The 19,064-nt window shown below is 34.5% G+C and overlaps 3 protein-coding genes and 1 non-coding gene across 4 annotated transcripts; 2 read left to right on the forward strand and 2 right to left on the reverse strand.

Annotated features, from left to right (window-relative positions):
- Positions 1-622: 622 nt before the first annotated feature.
- On the reverse strand, positions 623-4,049 carry LOC134229303 (uncharacterized). The gene is made up of 4 exons (XM_062711021.1): positions 3,830-4,049; positions 2,000-2,837; positions 1,793-1,858; positions 623-1,528 (listed from the first exon to the last, which is right to left on the reverse strand). The coding sequence occupies exons 2-4, from the start codon at positions 2,532-2,534 to the stop codon at positions 1,251-1,253; spliced, it is 879 nt and encodes a 292-aa protein (XP_062567005.1). The 5' UTR covers positions 2,535-2,837; positions 3,830-4,049; the 3' UTR covers positions 623-1,250.
- Positions 3,817-5,128, forward strand: LOC134229302 (uncharacterized). Its single transcript, XM_062711019.1, has 2 exons — positions 3,817-4,744; positions 4,834-5,128. The coding sequence occupies exons 1-2, from the start codon at positions 3,817-3,819 to the stop codon at positions 5,121-5,123; spliced, it is 1,218 nt and encodes a 405-aa protein (XP_062567003.1). The 3' UTR covers positions 5,124-5,128.
- Positions 5,129-6,077: 949 nt separating this feature from the next.
- On the reverse strand, positions 6,078-6,150 carry Trnaf-gaa (transfer RNA phenylalanine (anticodon GAA)). The gene has a single exon. It is a non-coding gene; the product is annotated as a tRNA-Phe (tRNA).
- Positions 6,151-11,278: 5,128 nt separating this feature from the next.
- On the forward strand, positions 11,279-12,812 carry LOC134229304 (uncharacterized). Its single transcript, XM_062711022.1, has 3 exons — positions 11,279-12,233; positions 12,324-12,389; positions 12,479-12,812. The coding sequence occupies exons 1-3, from the start codon at positions 11,339-11,341 to the stop codon at positions 12,733-12,735; spliced, it is 1,218 nt and encodes a 405-aa protein (XP_062567006.1). The 5' UTR covers positions 11,279-11,338; the 3' UTR covers positions 12,736-12,812.
- Positions 12,813-19,064: the final 6,252 nt, after the last annotated feature.

Here is a 19,064-nt window from a genome sequence, read left to right on the forward strand (position 1 = left end):
CTCTATATAAGGAAATATTCTGGATTGGGACGTAAACAATATAAAATCAATCAATTTAGTCTATCAATCTTATATTTGTTAGAAGAAAAGAAAAATATGACCTTTATTTTTTTTTTTATATCTCAATATAGAAGACATTTACGCACACTTTGAACATTTTAATCAGTCAAAAACCAGACAAGAATTCCTTGATATGAGAAAGGTCGGGAAAAAAATTGATTTCTAAAAATATAGTACATGTTTTTTATGCCCTCGTAATCGAAAGAGTATAAAGTGTTTGCCCTGTTCGTTTGTATGTCTGTCGGGTTAATCTGTCATTATCTTTTGGAAAAAAATCAATGATTTTTGGATTCGATTTGACTTCTAATATTTACACTCATTATTTTCATAATATTATCGTACAATCCAAATTGCAAATACTAGTTGCCAGAATCATGAAAATATAAATCTACTTTTCTTCAATTCAGCTGCAAAACAGGGTCCTGTGGTTGAAAAAGGTTCTCCATGTTCCAATATGTAATGAAATAAAACACTTGGTTTAACGAAGCATCAAATTCAATTGCTATAAACAAAAAAATCCTTTTCAGCAATCATTTTATTTTCATAAATTTATCCCAAATATTACAATTTAAATCATACCAGGAAACGGCAAACATAAATTTGGCACTTTACAAGGGGAAAACATCACTCACCAACTTGTGAAATTTTAAATTCTACACACATCCTACCATGTATTATATACACATGTATACATATATTTACATAGAAAAAAAAACAAACAATGGAAAGACCTTAATAAAGTCATATAGCATGCTGAAGGGTAGCCCTTGAATAAATATCACAGTCAGAGGTATTTATTGCATCGGAGAGAACATTCCAATGATATTTTGAATTAACACATTTTTTCCTTGAAAATTATTTCCCATCCGAATTCATTGTTGTTTTTTAAAAAGAAAGACCTTTTTAAAATCGTACTTGCTTTTATATAATTGAATATGAAGTATTTTCTTTCATCTAATAAAGTTGTACAATTTTCATGTACTGGTAGATTCCATGGAAATATGGGAACTACTAGAAATAGAATTTGTATACCCGTGCATAAAATTATTATTGAGACAAAACAGTAATATTTCTAATGATCCTTTTAAAAAGTGTGCATTAAATTTCTCTTCAGGGTATCTAGTATTTGGACAATACTCCTGTCTGACAAGTCACATAATCCACATTCTGTACTTGATAAATATCTAGATCTACGGAATGGTTGTATCAATCCATTTTCTCTCCTTCATACCATACATGGCGGTAGAAGCTGGAGCGTGCTGCCCATCTCTTCCACGGACAAGCGCCTCTTTGACCTTGCGATAAGCCTTTTTCTTCTTTGCCTCAATTTCACGAATAATTTGCATCATTTTCCGTCGAACATTAACAACAATGAAAACAGCAATGGCGGCCACGGTGAAACCGATCAACAACAGGAGGTAGAATAAAATCTGATGCCATGTGTAGCAAAAGATATTGGAAACAACACCTGTAGAGGAAAGATAAATTCTAAGTTAAATCCTAAAACAATTGGATGAATGTTTCTGTTTAGCCTATGATAACAAAAAATAGGTCTATTAAATATATAGGTTATAAATTGATATAAATTCATCTGTATTCATATGTGATTATAATATCTGTAATGTTGATTAATTTTGCATTTTGAAATAAGGTTTTAAAGTTTAAAACCCAGGCGATGTGATGTATATGTCTTCTGTTTAATTTTTACATAATTATATATACATTATCTTACCTGGTATTCCAAAACAAAAATCCTTCTTCTCGCACACATTAAAATAGTACTGGGTCCATTTCATATCTAAAATGGCATGCATCCTGTTTAATTCATGTCAAGTATACTGTACATATAAGCAAATAAAATTTACTATTTCAATTTGAATTTATGTATTTTATTTCTGAAATCATTTATGAACTGAGTATTCATCTTATAGTCACTTACACTGGAAACTTGTGGGTGACATACACAGGATATTTCCATACAAGTTAATATAATTTGAGGATAGTGAATGCTGGAACCAGAGATCGTTACATGTGCAGTCCCAGTTGATCTCCGACATATTAATGGAACTGAGAGATGTCAAACCACTAAACAAGTCGAAGGAAACCTTGGTAAATTTGTTCCTTGAAAGGTTGATTGTCTGTAGAGCGGTATTAGAGGAAAACATACCACTGGTGAGATTAACCAGATTAGCATTATCCACTGTGATGGATACCACGGTGGTGATGGGAGAGAAGAAATTGGCGGCCAATTCTCCGCTGGTCAGCTGGGCATTTTGGATGGTAAAACCTCCGATTGGGTTGGGGACGTTGGCCAGCTTTTGGATCGTCAGTCCAGCAAGACTTGATGCATCAGTTGAGGCGATGATCCCTCTATCGATCTGGAGATAATCCAACTGCATCCCATTGAATACATTTGCTGGAATTCCGTTGTTTAGGTTGCAGCCGGTTAGCCTTAATTCCTGAATGTATGTCATGTCGGTAAATGAGGTTGTAGCAAGCCCCAGTGTTCCTCCTGTTGCGCAAGAAATCTCCAGAGAAGCCTTGAAGTTTGTGTCAAACGTTGAAACATCATAGGCACCAAAACCCGAGAAAACGCTGGCACTTACCAAGTTACCATTGAAGAAGGTAATTTTCAATCTTTGTGGATTTGGATTTGAAAAGGATCCTAGTGCCACTGGGAACGTTGCATTTGTAAAGTCACAAGTGTACACACCAACTGGTTTTGTATATTCTTCGTAGGTACATCCAGAAGGGTGTGTAGCTCCGTAACACAGAGACTGAAATGCCAAAAAACAAATTATTCTTAAAATCATTTTCCTATCTGTCATTTTTTAAGCAAAGGGAGTCTTTCTGTTAAAGATGGGTTTCGAAGTCGACTTAATTTTTTTTCACTGAGAATTCGATGACCGGAATAAATAAGGACCTCCCCTTTCAGTGTGTATTTTAAAAGACCGAATTTAACATTCTTTCATAAATGTTTCTGATCATTATTTGCTTTTGAACTTAATATATAAAGTCATAAAATAGTTGTTGACACAACAGATATTTGGCATGACAGAGGACTTAAACTACTTAGAATGACTTCCATGTGACAAACTGCAAACTGAAAAAATTATTAAATTTATGTACATGTTAATTACAGAATATTTAAAGACAGCAAAATGAATTTAATAGTAGAAAACCATTGAACTTTTATCAAGATAATTCAAAGCAAGTTAATCATTTTAATAATTTTGTTGGACAATCCTCGCGATGAAATTAATCAAGATGATTTAAAACAAGTTAGCATCTCTTACTACATTTTGTATATTGGCGATGAAGTTAAATGTGTAATATCATTTGCTTAAAACACAGTGCATGCTTCAAATACATGTCAACTTTCAAAAATAAAAGTAAAAACAAAATAAATAAAAACAAAAATTAAGGAAAATGACAGTTAAAAGAACTTATCATTTAAAAGTAAACAAAGTAAGTATTTCGTTTGTTCACAAGGATACAATAATCACCAAATTAAACATAACCCACATTGACACATCAAACCTAACTTATCGTGTATTTGATCATTTTCTTAAAATACCTAGATCTAATTCTTTATAAAAACATATAGCACACAGGTATTATCACATTGAGGAACGGTGAATATTTAAACACCTGAATATAAGTATCGAAAGGTGAAGGTTCTAAGACAAGTAACTACCAAAAGATGTGAGCAGAAAGTTAAGCAATAGGAAAACTACTTCAAGAAAATTGACCATCATGTCTTCCTTACTATTTGTGATAATAGGGCTCTCTATTGGAATAGTGTCGTCTGCAACTGCTCCGAGTGGATGTACTTATGATACTTCGACGTCCTCCATGGGACTTTATATATGTGATTTCGCCTCAATAACTCTTCCACTAGAATACGTGAATTTCAGCAATCCCGAACCTCAACGTTTGGTGATTTATGACGTCACTGGAGACATTTCCGCATCACAACTCTTTAATGGTTTCAGCGCCTTCAACTATACAGCTGTGAATGGAGATTATACAAATTATTTAGAAATTGGCTGCAAAACAGGAGGAACATTACAAATATCCAGCACGACATTTACTGACCTGAACTTTATCAATGAATTTAAAATGGTTGGATGCAATTTCAACAACGGTCTTCCGAGCAGCGCGTTTTCTACATTTGTAGAACTAGATTCGTTGACAATAGAAGGTGGAACAATAGCATCAACAGAGTCAGATACATTTTCTGGATTAAATATCACCAAGATCTCTGGAGTTCCCAATCCTCAAGGAAAGCTCGCCATCAAAAACGCAAACGTGGGGACGAATTTCTCCTCTGGGTTCTTTGATCTTCTTCCAATGGTTAACGCCATTGACATCAGCGGTTGCGGGATTACGACTATTGATGCCACCACTTTTCCGTACAACAATAAAGTTTCTTTACTGAATCTGGCGAATAGCAATTTAACAACTTTACCAAAGACATTTCTACAAAACATGACATCACTAGTGGAAGTTGACGTTTCTGGAATTGCCTGGGATTGCTCCTGTGACAATCTTTGGTTTCTTGACCACTTTTCCGCGTACCGCATGCGCATGAAGGGAAGCATCCTTTGCAGTGGCGGTCAAAGAGCAGCCCAATATTTCGGCGAACAGTGTAGAAGCACAGACGTCTGCAACAGTATACCAGGTAATGATCGAAATAAAAAAAATCTTTTCTTTTTTTTCAATGCAGAACTTGACAGTCTTCTGTATATTTGTTTTTCGTTTGATTTTTAGGTATCGCCATAGGAATAGACTGCTTTGAATGGTATCAGATTATCTCATACGTGTTCACCTCTGTGTCTTTCGTACTCGCCTGGATTGCCTTTGTGGTCGTCGTCATCTATCGCAGATCTATGTACAAGAACGAAAAGGAAATCGAAACTAGGAAACGAGAGAAGGCTATCAGAGTCTTGGAGGCGCTGAAACGAGGAGGAGGAGGGGGACAGAAGGCGCCACCTAAAGCCAATATGATGTGGGCTGTCACGGATCAGTCCGAGAACACAGAAATCAAGAAGGCGCTATAAACATTTGTGGATGATATTGTTTATGTATCATTTAATTTATTTATTAAAACATACAGTACAAAAAAAAAATGATTATTTCTTATAAAGTATTTTATGGAGAGAAAAAAATTATTTTATTTTTGTACAAGGAAAGAACAAACTTTGTCATGTAAATCATTAGAAAAGCTTACACATTTGTCTTATAGGTGACTACATGTGTAGTACTAATAGTATGTGGTTTGACAAAAGCTTAGATCATTCACTAGAAAGGTTTAACTGATACGATACCCTGACAGTTTATCTGTGTTATGATATCTCATGGTCAACCAGTTTTATGAATTTTTATGGTATGTGCCATTAGGTGAGAAGATCACTGATAATCTATTGTCTCAAACCACGGTTAGCAATCCTCACATAGGTCTCTCCTACAACGGGAGAACATTTTGGCCGTGGGTTTGCCACGATACTGATAATCTGTAAAGGATTTTTTTTTACAGATAATTCTAAATAGAAAATTAAAAGCTTGAAATACTTAATTTGCATAACATGATAAAAGCTGTACAACATCTGGTAGAACCATTGGTTAAGCACTAAGTACACTATTCAATGCACCAGGTACATAAACATGTTTCAGGTAAACTTTTAAAAAAGAAACATGTACCTTTGACTTGACGTATAATCTAGGGAACATAGTGACATTAACCAAGGCTATTTATGAGTACGTACATTTTATCATAATTTTAAACAGAGGTTCGAAATATCTCTTTCATTGCTATTTTGTATAATCTAGCTAGAATAAATTCAACTCATGTATCTATTTAAAATCACAAATGCTAGTTTTTAAATCATAATTCCTTGCAAAAACTTAGCCGGGGGTGTGGGGTGTTGTTTCAATGTTATTTACTAGTATTTTGATACATAAAAGAAGTTTGTCTTGATTAAAAAAAAAAAATTGTCAGCCGCCGGATTGTTCCGTGCCGGAACCCGGGATCGAACCGGGGGCCTTTAGATCTTCAGTCTAACGCTCTCCCAACTGAGCTATTCCGGCTGACGTTAATATCAAAATGACGTCAAAACAGATGCATCACCACAGAAAAATGAACATACGAGTTGTAAATAGTACACTGTTTTAAATGTATTCAATGGAAATAGCTTTATAATCTCAGTCAGAATCAAATCATTCTGCTAGACAGCAGAGCATATGGTTCCTTACTGCAGATCTGATGTCTGATCCTTAAAAATATATCTCTAAAGCCTAAATTTCTAAGGTTATACAATATTATCTTGTATACATTCTCTTTTTGAAAATAACATTAGCAACGTTGTTTTGAACTAAAATTTCTTGTTCTCTGTTTATTAAGGTCTTCCGTTTCAGACGGAAGACCTTATAGTGATTCTACTGTTTTTTCTTATTATTATTCTTATTATTATTTTTTTCCCCAAATCTTGTCGGCAGGATTTCTCAGAAATGGCTGGACGGATTTTCCTGAAATTTTCAGGGATGATGAAGAATAAAATTACCCCGAGAACTTTTTTTCATTTTTTCAAAATTCACTTCCGGTCGTCAGATATGTCCGATTTCCGCTTTTTTCAAAAATATTTAATCCGAGTGAGATCTCAGAAACGGTAAGAGATTAAGGCACCAAATTTACAGGGATGATAGATCTTGATAAGTAGGCAAATCCAATTGGGTTAAGGTTGTCCGCCGTCACTTCCGGTCGTCACAGGAAGTGTTCTTAAATATCGAAAATTTCAACTTTTCTTTTTTGAAAGTTTTTTAGCATCAGATTATAGCATTTTACTCGTAGTTTCGAAATATGTCAGTCCCACCGTAAACAAAAACGACAACTTCCGGTTATAAGAGAAAAACTGCATATTTTCAGTATTTTTCTTTCCCATCAATATTTTTTATAGATGAAGTTTTCGAAATGATTTTTAGAAGTGTTATTCAGACTGCAAATGACTACAGTAACGTCAAATATCTTTGGAAAATTCACTTCCGGTCGCGTGATTTCCTGTCCTCAAAATGAATAGTTCTGATAGCTATATCACTGAAACGGTAAGAGATGTAGACACCAAACTTTTAGGAGTATTATATCTTGACAAAAAGGGAAAAACATTTGGGTTAAGATTGTCCGCCGTCACTTCCGGTCGTCACAGGAAGTGGTCAAAAAATCGGAAATTTCATCTTTTCTTTTATGGAACGTTTATTGCATCACATTATAGTGCTTTATTTGTAGTTTCAAAATATATCAGCTCCACCGGAAACAAAAATGACAACTTCCGGTTATAAGAGAAAAACTAAATAATTTGAATATTTTTTTTCCAATATATATTTTTTATAGATAAAGTGTTTGCAACTGTTTTGGATATGTTATTTCAGACTGCAAATGTCTACAGTAACATCAACTATTTTTTTTAAAATTCACTTCCGGTTGCCTGTGATTTCCTGTCCTCAAAATGAGAAATTATTATAGTTAGATCTCTTAAACAGTAAGAGATTAAGACACCAAACTTTGACAAGTGGTATATGCTGATGAGTTAGCAATTCCATGGTGGATAATCTCGTCTGTCGTCACTTCCGGTCGTCACAGGAAGTGATCAAAGAAGTCCAAAAATTCAACATTTCCTTATGGAAACTTTTTTTTATCACACAATAGCATCTTATTTGTAGTTTTGAAAAAAGTCAGTAACACCGAAAACAAAGAAGACAACTTCCGGTTATAAGAGAAAAGCTTCATAATTTGAGTATTTTTCTTTCCAGTAAATATTTTTTATAGATGCAGTATTTGTAATGATTTTTGGATATGTTATTAAGACTGTAACTGTCTTAAGTAACGCCAAATATCTTTATAAAATTCACTTCCGGTTGTGTGATTTCCTGTCCTCAAAATGAGAAGTTATCATATCTAGATCTCGTAAACGGTAAGAGATTAAGACACCAAACTTTTACAAGTGGTAGATCTTGATGTGTAGGCAAAACTAGTCAGGAAAAGATTGTCCACCGTCACTTCCGGTTGTCACAGGAAGTGAACAAATGAATAAAAACTTTTCTTATGGAATCTTTCTTAGGAATACATTATAGCATCTTTTTTGTAGTTTTGAAATATGTCAGTCCCACTGGAAACAAAATGGACAACTTCCGCTTATGAAAGAAAAACTGCATAAATTTAGTATTATACTATACCATAAATATTTTTGATAAGAAGAGCATTAGAAATGATTTCAGGACATGTTATTTAGACTGAAATATCTAGAGTAACCTCAAATATCTTTTCAAAAATTTACTTCCGGTCACGTGATTATTTGTCCTCAAAATGAGAAGATAATATTACGAGATCTCTTAAACTGCAACAGATCAAGACACTTAACTTAATATGAATAAAACAACATGAAGATAGGGGAAAAAATATAGGGTAAAATGCGTACGCCGTTCCTTCTGGTCGTCACAGGAAGTGATAAAAAATTGAAAATGATTTTTGTACATGTTATTAAGACTATAACTGTCTAAAGTAAAGTGAAGAATCTTGGTAAGTTACACCTCCGGCTGTTTGTTTTCCTACAATCATTAAAAATATTATATGCCTTTTTAACATAGATTAAAGCTCATTCATGTAGATAAATAGAGGAGAACGGAAGACCTTCTTTGTTGCTGTAGCAACAAGAGTTTCTAGTTTCAAATTTCCAATTATTGAAGGGCCTTTTAGTGATTTAACGTTGCCGGATAATGCTGTGTACCTCCTCTAAATCAAAAGTTTGGGAAATACAAGCTTAAACTATACCGGTATTTACGCTAATTTTTACTTTAGAAAATATTTTTATTTTCAACATTTTATATTTAGTCAAAACTCCTGATAATATATGATTATTTTCTTATGGAATAACATTTTAATATTGAGAAATTCATAGAAAATTATCGATGGGAAAGATACATTGTAGAGTTTGTGTACATGTTCGTGCGTATGCCCTTAAACAAATATAAAATTAATACTAATGTAAATAGGAAATTAGATGTACTTTGCTACTGCATATTCTAGACGTGGTGTAAATCAACCATTGATTATGAAAACTCACATAAATCTGAAGAAGACTTAAAATTAAAAAAAAAAACTTTCTAGCCACCGCACCACGCGACCGGCGAGTGAAGTTTCGTACGTGAACATTCAGAAAGAATTCCAAATGCACGTGTCACTTGTTATTTTTTACCAAACTGGCTGACAGAAGAAAAAAAGATTTTTAATTTCCACCAAAATCGTCGCTGAGTCAGTCCGTACAAAATATCGAACAAAGTAAGTCACGATAGAGTAGCCTTGAAGTTTTGAGAATGCTTCTGGCTCGTGTCCTCAGCAGTTTCTTGTTTTATTGTTGCTCTAAGGTCTTAAAGAGTCAAAAGATACTCAGCCAATCAAACTAAGCAATCAATTTCTAAAACGAGGTAAATTACTAACAAACAAGTTGATGAAACAAGAATATCAGCAGTCTCGTTTAAAGTCATCATTTCGTAAGTTCTATGGTCGATACAATGCCCTTGTCAGCAAATACAATTTATCATTGAGTCAAATGCTGACTGACGTTTTTCAAACCAATTGTTAGTCCATTATTTATACACTGAATTGACGACGGATTTTTATCCGTTATTTCCCGATCATAAGGATCACACGGCGGGTGTGACTGGTCGGCAGGGGATGCTTACTCCTCCATGGCACCTGATCCCACCTCTGATGTTTTGGAGGTCCGTGTTTGCTCTGCTCCTGTTTTGTATTGCTTTATGGACTTTTGATTTTGAATACTGTTCGTTATCTCAATATCTTTCATTATAAGCGCATGGTCTCCAGTTTAGAAGTTAGGAATAATATAATAACTGTTCAATAAAGTTTATCCTTTGGCTCATTGGAACATATTTTTCTTTTCAAAAAATTCTAAAGCCTCTGTTGTCATGACCTTTTCTTCTTACTTTTTGTAAAACCATTGAATTTATTTTGTTCATTGACATGAGTTGTCTCTCTTTAAGCAGTAACTGTTAAGGTGGAATGCCACACCAACTTTTTATTTTATAAATCTTTGAGTCATCGTTTTTAAACAATAGTTTCAGCATTGAAAGGGCGATATTAGCTCTTAATTATTTCATATACATTTTTTTGTATTTTTTCAAAGAAAATGCTTAGAAAACGTAAGATTTTTCAGACTATGTGATTTGACCCTCCAATGTTCAGTGTGTAGACGGACTCTGTAAGAAAATATATATACCTTGTACTATATTTTTTTCAGAGGACATTGAAATATATTTACTTTGACCTTTAATTGGGCAATATAAATTATGGTTAATGATCACAATACATTATTTGACCTTTATTTTAGTAATATAAATTTTGGTCAAGGTCACAATATATTCTTTTCCTTAGGAAAAATTTTGACCAAAGTCGCAAAGCTACAAATAGACACTTTACAAATAATCATTTAAATCTGCAGGAAAATGCAAAACAAAATGCAGAAAAAGAATCTACCTGTAGAATTTTTTACCTTGGCCTCTGAGTTTGAAATGATTTTCAAGGTCACTGCACATTACCATGGGAACAACATGAAGTTTGAAACATATGAACGAGAAACAGTCATTGGAGAGTATGTGGAAAAGGCAGATACTCGATGGACAAACGAATACTCAGTAATATATAATTGTCTTAGAAAATGAAAGGAATCGAAATCTCGAAATCGTGTAACTTGTTAAAGATATCTGTGCTAATTTTATTCTAACTCTCCTTTTATTGAAGGAGCCAGAGGCTGAAAAACACCATTTATAAATACTACTTCATAAAATTTATTTTTTCTGAAAAAAATTGCACATTTGGCTTTCTATTTTTCTATGTCAATTACAAAAAGACATCGATACATAAAATTCCATTATTTCATAATTACAGGTATAAATTAAAAGTGTTAGTAATTATGAAATATTAATCATATTTATTTCAGTCAAAGAATATATGTGAGGCAAAATTAAATAATCTAAGATTAACCTTAATGTTTAATTAAAAGTTCCACGGCTCATAACTGCCCTGAAAATTAAAGTCCATTTGATCGTTAATCTGTTTTTGGTTCGAAAAGGATTACCTGCTAGATGCAGTAAGACCTGAATTGTTATTGGCATTGGATTTGAAAGATATAACGACTGAAATTGGAAGGAACACAGGCAGGGGAGAACCATGTGAAAGCCTACTGAAGACTAAAATTAACTACCGAACATGAGGAGTTTAGTGTTTTTAGCATGTTTTGTGACTCTTTACTATTGCCTTGTTGATGCTGCACAACCGACGGGATGCAGCTACAGCACGGAGACTGGATCACGTGGTCTGTACACCTGCGATTTCGCGGTAATGACCCTGCCCGTAACCTACAGTGCCTTCACTAACCCAATACCCCAGCGTCTCAAGATAAGGAACATCAACGGCAACTTACCAGTGTCATCCCCAACTAAGTCCTTCAATGGATTCGGAAGTTATTCAACAGGTAGTCATGACTCGGACTTCACATCCTACCTAGAACTCGAATGCTCCACCGGAAGTCCCTCGGGACAAGCCATCATTTCAATGGGAACGTTTTCACAGATGACGTACCTTGAAGAACTACATATAAGAAATTGCAGACTAACAAATGGTCTGCCGGAATATATATTTGCCGATTTCAAAAGTCTGAACATACTAACTATTGAAGGAGGCTCTATTGATGCAATGGCTGCAGATGCCATGGCTGACTTTAACATCACTGTATCTACATCGTTAACCAAATCGAGAGGTATTCTGAACTTCACAAACGTAGCTATCGCAGGAGGATCGATTACCAGTGGATTTTTCTACCACCTGAAAACTGTAGACACTATAATTCTAGACAACAATGGTTTGACTACATTGGAAACCGCCATGTTTTCTCAGAACACCAGGCTCCAGCGACTCATTATCAGGAACAACCCTATCACCTCTTTCCCGAACAACATGTTTTCTGGCCTGGATTCTCTGTTGTATGTGGAGCTGAGCGGGATGAGTCTGACGTGTTCCTGTGAAAACGTCTGGTTCATCAAACACTTTGTTGACCACAACATCACTCTAGGGGATGGAGCTCTTTGTTCAATGAGTACGAATGGTAAGGGTTTCCAAGAACCAAACTAATGTCTGTTTTGCAAGATAATAAAATTTTAAACTTATGTACATAAACTTTTATAATATTTTTCAGCTAAAAATGCAGAGAAGTATTACTTTGAAAACTGTGTGACCTACGATATTTGCGACGGGATACCAGGTAAAACGTTTTACTATATATGCTTAAAAATATTCATTAGTTGATACAAATATTCTTTTACCTATTTTCTTAAAACATGTATTGCATAGGTCTCATCGTCGGCGACTCCTGTCATCACTGGTTCAGAATCCTGTTTGTCCTCTTACTTATCATCGCTATAATCCTCACTATCCTCGTCCTTATCCTCCTCATCCATACGCGGAAGAAGCTGATGTCAAAACACGACAAGCTCAGAGCCAAGCAGACGGAGAAGTGGTCAAAGATACAACAGGTGCTTAACTCACAGGCGGTCACTAAACAGAAGCCACCAGCAGCCACACTACCACCAAAGGGGGTCGCAAGGTGACCACCACCGACAAACGTTCTGTTGACAGTGATTGAGGACATAACTCGATCAGAATCAATTTTTGTTTTACGTTAAAATAACGGTTATAAACAGTTGAATTTCTTATTGTGTTGATATTGTTATTGAAATATTCGTTATTGATTTATAGTCTTATATGAACTGTATAAGCACAAGCTTGAATATGTGGAATATATCAGATTTGAATTTATATGGAAAGTTCGCTGAGAAATAAAATAAAGAACAAATCTCTGAAGGCTTCAATAATTTATTTTAGTCACCAATTTTATTTTGAAAATCAATAATCATATTAATAAATTGAAAGTTTATATTGTATGTTCAGCTTTCCTAGCAAAATTTCATATGAACTAAGAAGTATGGAATTTGATAGTCCATAAACTCAACTCTGCAATTAGCGGCTTTAACATAAATACAGTAAAACTCGGTTTTATTGAAGTCCTGTACACTTAGTCATTTCCGTAATTCGTTATACCCGTATTACAAATCTGTCAAGTCCTTACATACACATTATCATCCACTTTCCAGTTACACAATAAATAAGCTTATTTAAGTATCAAATACAAAAAACTTGTTAGAGCAATGCATCACAGACAGCTGCGTTTTAAATTAATATAAAAATTGAACTTGCAAACTTACAAACCTTGTGAATGTCACTGGTTATTTGTAAAATTATTTTTAAAACGTACTAATTAATACAGAATAATCCTGAAGTTGATATTAAAAGATGCCAGGGTTTCTGATTGACAGCAGTATCTGTCGGAATCCCCATGGGTACCACTATCGCACTGTTATTAGCAAACCTATCTTTGTTTTCATATGAAGCAAAATTTAATCAAAAAAATACACGAGAAGAAAAAAAAACATTTGCAGCCTTGATCTAGAGATACATCGACTACGTATTATCGCTTAACAATTGTTTTATCCCAAAGAAATTGAAATATTAAAAGATACCACAGGTTTCGACAGATCTGTTTCATATTTAGTTTTATTTACTAGAAAAAAGACGTGGTAACCTAAAAAAATCAAACTTTATGTTATGAAACGGAATGACTTAAACTTTTCTATTTTTAACTTGCTTTAGTTTCATGCATGGTGTAATATACCCGGATCACTTGCGTAATGCACTATATTGCTGGTCCATTTTACACACACTTGATTGTCTACATTTCTATATTGCTGGTCCATTTGACACACACTTGATTGTCTACATTTCTATATTGCTGGTCCATTTGACACACACTTGATTGTCTACATTTCTACATTGCTGGTCCATTTAACACACACTTGATTGTCTACATTTCTACATTGCTGGTCCATTTGACACACACTTGATTGTCTACATTTCTACATTGCTGGTCCATTTGACACACACTTGATTGTCTACATTTCTACATTGCTGGTCCATTTAACACACACTTGATTGTCTACATTTCTATATTGCTGGTCCATTTAACACACACTTGATTGTCTACATTTCTATATTGCTGGTCCATTTAACACACACTTGATTGTCTACATTTCTACATTGCTGGTCCATTTAACACACACTTGATTGTCTACATTTCTATATTGCTGGTCCATTAACACACACTTGATTGTCTACATTTCTATATTGCTGGTCCATTTAACACACACTTGATTGTCTACATTTCTATATTGCTGGTCCATTTGACACACACTTGATTGTCTACATTTCTACATTGCTGGTCCATTTGACACACACTTGATTGTCTACATTTCTACATTGCTGGTCCATTTGACACACACTTGATTGTCTACATTTCTACATTGCTGGTCCATTTGACACACACTTGATTGTCTACATTTCTACATTGCTGGTCCATTTGACACACACTTGATTGTCTACATTTCTACATTGCTGGTCCATTTGACACACACTTGATTGTCTACATTTCTACATTGCTGGTCCATTTGACACACACTTGATTGTCTACATTTCTACATTGCTGGTCCATTTGACACACACTTGATTGTCTACATTTCTACATTGCTGGTCCATTTGACACACACTTGATTGTCTACATTTCTACATTGCTGGTCCATTTGACACACACTTGATTGTCTACATTTCTACATTGCTGGTCCATTTGACACACACTTGATTGTCTACATTTCTACATTGCTGGTCCATTTGACACACACTAGATTGTCTACATTTCTACATTGCTGGTCCATTTGACACACACTTGATTGTCTACATTTCTACATTGCTGGTCCATTTGACACACACTTGATTGTCTACATTTCTATATTGCTGGTCCATTTGACACACACTTGATTGTCTACATTTCTATATTGCTGGTCCATTTGACACACACTTGATTGTCTACATTTCTACATTGCTGGTCCATTTGACACACACTTGATTGTCTACATTTCTATATTGCTGGTCCATTTGACACACACTTGATTGTCTACATTTCTACATTGCTGGTCCATTTGACACACACTTGATTGTCTACATTTCTATATTGCTGGTCCATTTGACACACACTTGATTGTCTACATTTCTATATTGCTGGTCCATTTGACACACACTTGATTGTCTACATTTCTATATTGCTGGTCCATTTGACACACACTTGATTGTCTACATTTCTACATTGCTGGTCCATTTTACACACACTTGATTGTCTACATTTCTATATTGCTGGTCCATTTGACACACACTTGATTGTCTACATTTCTATATTGCTGGTCCATTTTACACACACTTGATTGTCTACATTTCTACATTGCTGGTCCATTTGACACACACTTGATTGTCTACATTTCTATATTGCTGGTCCATTTGACACACACTTGATTGTCTACATTTCTACATTGCTGGTCCATTTTACACACACTTGATTGTCTACATTTCTACATTGCTGGTCCATTTGACACACACTTGATTGTCTACATTTCTATATTGCTGGTCCATTTGACACACACTTGATTGTCTACATTTCTACATTGCTGGTCCATTTTACACACACTTGATTGTCTACATTTCTACATTGCTGGTCCATTTTACACACACTTGATTGTCTACATTTCTTTTCTTTCGTTTGCCCGATCAGAAGCACGCGTCAGATAAGACCTGTCGACAGGGGGCTTTTACTCCTTTATGGTACCTGATCTTACCCCTTCTGCTGTTAAGAGATCGGTGTTTGCTCGGCTACCGATCTGTTTGGTTTCAATGGAATTTTGAGCTTGATTTCTGTTCGTTACCTCCATACTTCAATAGCACAGGGGCCAGTAACATGCTAAATTTGAATTTACGTATTGACTATACATATACAATTTGTATATGTATAGTCAATACGTAAATTCAAATTTAGCATGTTACTGGCCCCTGTGTTCAATAGGACACAAATTAAATCAATAAATGCTATATCCTTTAAATTCACTACATCTTAGAAATCGTTTTAACCATATTTTAAAAAATGTTGATTGGTCCCACCCAAAAATTTCGCTCTACCATAACTTTTTCATAGATGTATTCAAATTAAAACGTGTTTTACACTGTATTTTAGTAAGTGAAAAAATATTTCTAACATAAAATAAGTACACCTGTTATATGTATATAATGTCTGGAAAGTGAAAAGGAAAACATCGATTTATAAATGTGACCTTGTAAATGGTCTACTGGGATACATGTATTTTTTTTAAATATTCCAATACTGAAGTAAAGCTTTACCTTAGATTCAATTTTTATCTCAACAATTTTTCGTATAAATCTACAACCGGTTTAAAAAATGGACAAACATTACGAAAAATGATCTAGAGTAAATGTAAATGTTTCCAAAAACACTTCAATCTGATCTTTTTTGGTATATTGATAAACAAATCCAAAACTCTCATTATAATCATTTAAGCTGTCAAACTGTCATGTGAAAATTATCATAATCTAGTATTGAAGAATTTGAAAGTAAATACCGGTATTTGAATAGCTGCAAAACTGTAGCTCTCTGCTTGAGAAAATTCAGACAGATAAAGCAGAGAGCTACAGATCCAAGCGTTGTAAAAACATTCGATTTTCGCCGACGATTTTTTGTCGCTGCTTTAGGCATTTATTTTTTGTAGTTTAAGCTAATTTCTCTGGCTTTTAGAATGGTATCCTATAATAATTGATATATTTAACTCTTATATTTGATACTTTATTTACCTTTTAATGGCCCGAAACAGTCCTGTAGGTACATGTATTTTTGTAATGTCGGTTTAAAAGAGTTTCATTTCGACGTCCCTAACTAGCCTACAAACAGCCATTTGTTAGCGTTGAGAGGTAAGTAAATGATCAGGAATTGAAGTTGAATGTATGATTAATCATTAAATACCATTTAAAATTATTTGCAAAGCTGAAAAAAGTATCAAATACGCGAAAGAAAATACCGATAGTGAGCGACAAAAAATCGTCGGCGTAAATTGTTGGTTTTTACAACGCTTGGATCTGTAGCTCTCTCCTTTATCTGTCCGAATTTTCTCAAGCAGAGAGCTACAGTTCTGCAGCTAGTATTTGATTGATTGATTGATTGTATATTGTTTAACGTCCCTCTCGAGAATTTTTCACTCATATGGAGACGTCACCGTATGCCGGTGAAGGGCTTCAAATTTTTTTACTCGGCACTCAGGGCCATTGAGCAGTGAGGGATCTTAATCGTGCCAACGCCTGCCGCTGACACGGGGCCTCGGTTTTTAAGGTCTCATCCGAAGGACCCGCAACTTTCACTTCAAAGTGCCGAGCGCATGGCGAAGGAACAGTAACTACCCATTTTAACGACTAGGTCAGTCGCTGCCGAGATAAGAACACACAACCTTCCGGTTACGGAGCAAGCGCTCTACCGACTGAGCTACCGCGTGAACGGTAGCTAGTATTTGAATAAATGTACATGAAATAATTTTATTTTTACTAGAAGATATACGGGATGATAAGTAACACCGGGGTATTTTGTGATCAATTAATTTTTTTTTAAAGAAATGAACGAAAGTATAAAATTCTGTAAACTCTTTATTTTTCGCGAGTACCTTTTATCGCGAACTTGCACTTTAACGTCAAATCGCGAGAATTATAATTCGCGAATGGATACTTGACCAATAATATGTTGACGGTGCGACCGTTAGAGCGAGCGCAAACTCTTCTATTGTTTTGATTTAGATCGGGTTCGTCAAACCGCACGTGACATTTGGTGCTTCTAGACTCTGACGTCACATGACGTCGTATGTAAGTCACAAATACCAAGAAAAAACTGAACAGTGCTGAAAGTTAATGAAAAAAGTTACATTTACAATTTATCTTCAATATGTATCCATTTAATCAAGGCGAGTAAACTTTTTGTTGAACATTTGCCGTCATTCTCGCGAGAACGCAGCTTTGCTTAAGTGATGCATTATGGGTCAAAATTACCGTGGCAAAAAATTCTAAAGAATGAATGTGCAGTAGTCCGAATTTTCTCTTCGCCCAGGCGTTGTCGTTAGAGCTCGCAGTTACGAGAGTCGCTTCGCGACGCTCGCTGCGCTCGCTATAATTTAAATGGATTTCAGCAGCCTAAAAATAAAAGCGAGTAATATTAATTCGCGAGTGATGCTTCTCGCGAAATGACGCGGAAATGAATTCCTCGCGTATAATCAGGAATCTACAGTATCAAACTGAATGTAGAGATAATTGTAATATTCTGGAGAGATATATTTATATTCTGCAGATTTTCTGCAGATTTATACTGAAAATTCTTATTTTTACCAATATTCTGTTTTGTTTCTTGAACATTGTCAAAAATGCAACGTGTTTCCATAAATTACCTTTCATTATATGAAATTAACAACGATCGTAGAAATAACTAAAACTAATATAAATTATGGGAAAATGTATATATAACATAATTTTTCCTTGCTTAAAATTGTTTTTACGTTCAACCTTATGAGTATATATGAACAATCTTTTAAATTATAACAACAGTAGTTCTCCATTAGAATATATTTGTCAAATTTTGCCTTTAAACTTTCAGAGCAGTCCTGTTTTAATTAATAATTACATTTCTGCATATTTACTGCGCAAATTAAAGTAAAACTTTACTTATAGAAAAAAGTAAGTACTTTTAAACCATTGTATGGGGTCTGTACAATGTAAAAGGGTAGGGAATACACTGTATCAATATTGTTTTAATGATTGCCAAAGTGTTTACTGCAATGGTGTTATGAATACAGCAAAATAAAAACCAAAGACATAATAGGGATAGGAAAAAATGACCAATATTTCGTTCTTTCTTAGGTCAATATTTTTCCTCTCACCTATTCATCAAAAAATTCTCTGG

Source organism: Saccostrea cucullata, unplaced genomic scaffold (assembly GCF_032062105.1).
Source record: "Saccostrea cucullata isolate Sc308-1 unplaced genomic scaffold, CSIRO_AGI_Scuc_v1 ctg35, whole genome shotgun sequence".
In the NCBI taxonomy this organism is placed as follows: domain Eukaryota; kingdom Metazoa; phylum Mollusca; class Bivalvia; order Ostreida; family Ostreidae; genus Saccostrea; species Saccostrea cuccullata.

What these genes read in the sequence shown, in the direction of transcription:
- LOC134229303 (XM_062711021.1), bottom strand. Translation starts at nt 2,534, where the DNA reads ATGACATACATTCAGGAATTAAGGCTAACCGGCTGCAACCTAAACAAC. An exon ending in GTCACCCACAAGTTTCCAGT is followed by an intron (nt 1,859 to 1,999) that starts GTAAGTGACTAT and finishes ATGCCATTTTAG; the next exon opens with ATATGAAATGGACCCAGTAC. An exon ending in TTTTTGTTTTGGAATACCAG is followed by an intron (nt 1,529 to 1,792) that starts GTAAGATAATGT and finishes TTTCCTCTACAG; the next exon opens with GTGTTGTTTCCAATATCTTT.
- LOC134229302 (XM_062711019.1), top strand. Translation starts at nt 3,817, where the DNA reads ATGTCTTCCTTACTATTTGTGATAATAGGGCTCTCTATTGGAATAGTG. An exon ending in CGTCTGCAACAGTATACCAG is followed by an intron (nt 4,745 to 4,833) that starts GTAATGATCGAA and finishes TTTGATTTTTAG; the next exon opens with GTATCGCCATAGGAATAGAC.
- LOC134229304 (XM_062711022.1), top strand. Translation starts at nt 11,339, where the DNA reads ATGAGGAGTTTAGTGTTTTTAGCATGTTTTGTGACTCTTTACTATTGC. An exon ending in TTGTTCAATGAGTACGAATG is followed by an intron (nt 12,234 to 12,323) that starts GTAAGGGTTTCC and finishes AATATTTTTCAG; the next exon opens with CTAAAAATGCAGAGAAGTAT. An exon ending in TATTTGCGACGGGATACCAG is followed by an intron (nt 12,390 to 12,478) that starts GTAAAACGTTTT and finishes TGTATTGCATAG; the next exon opens with GTCTCATCGTCGGCGACTCC.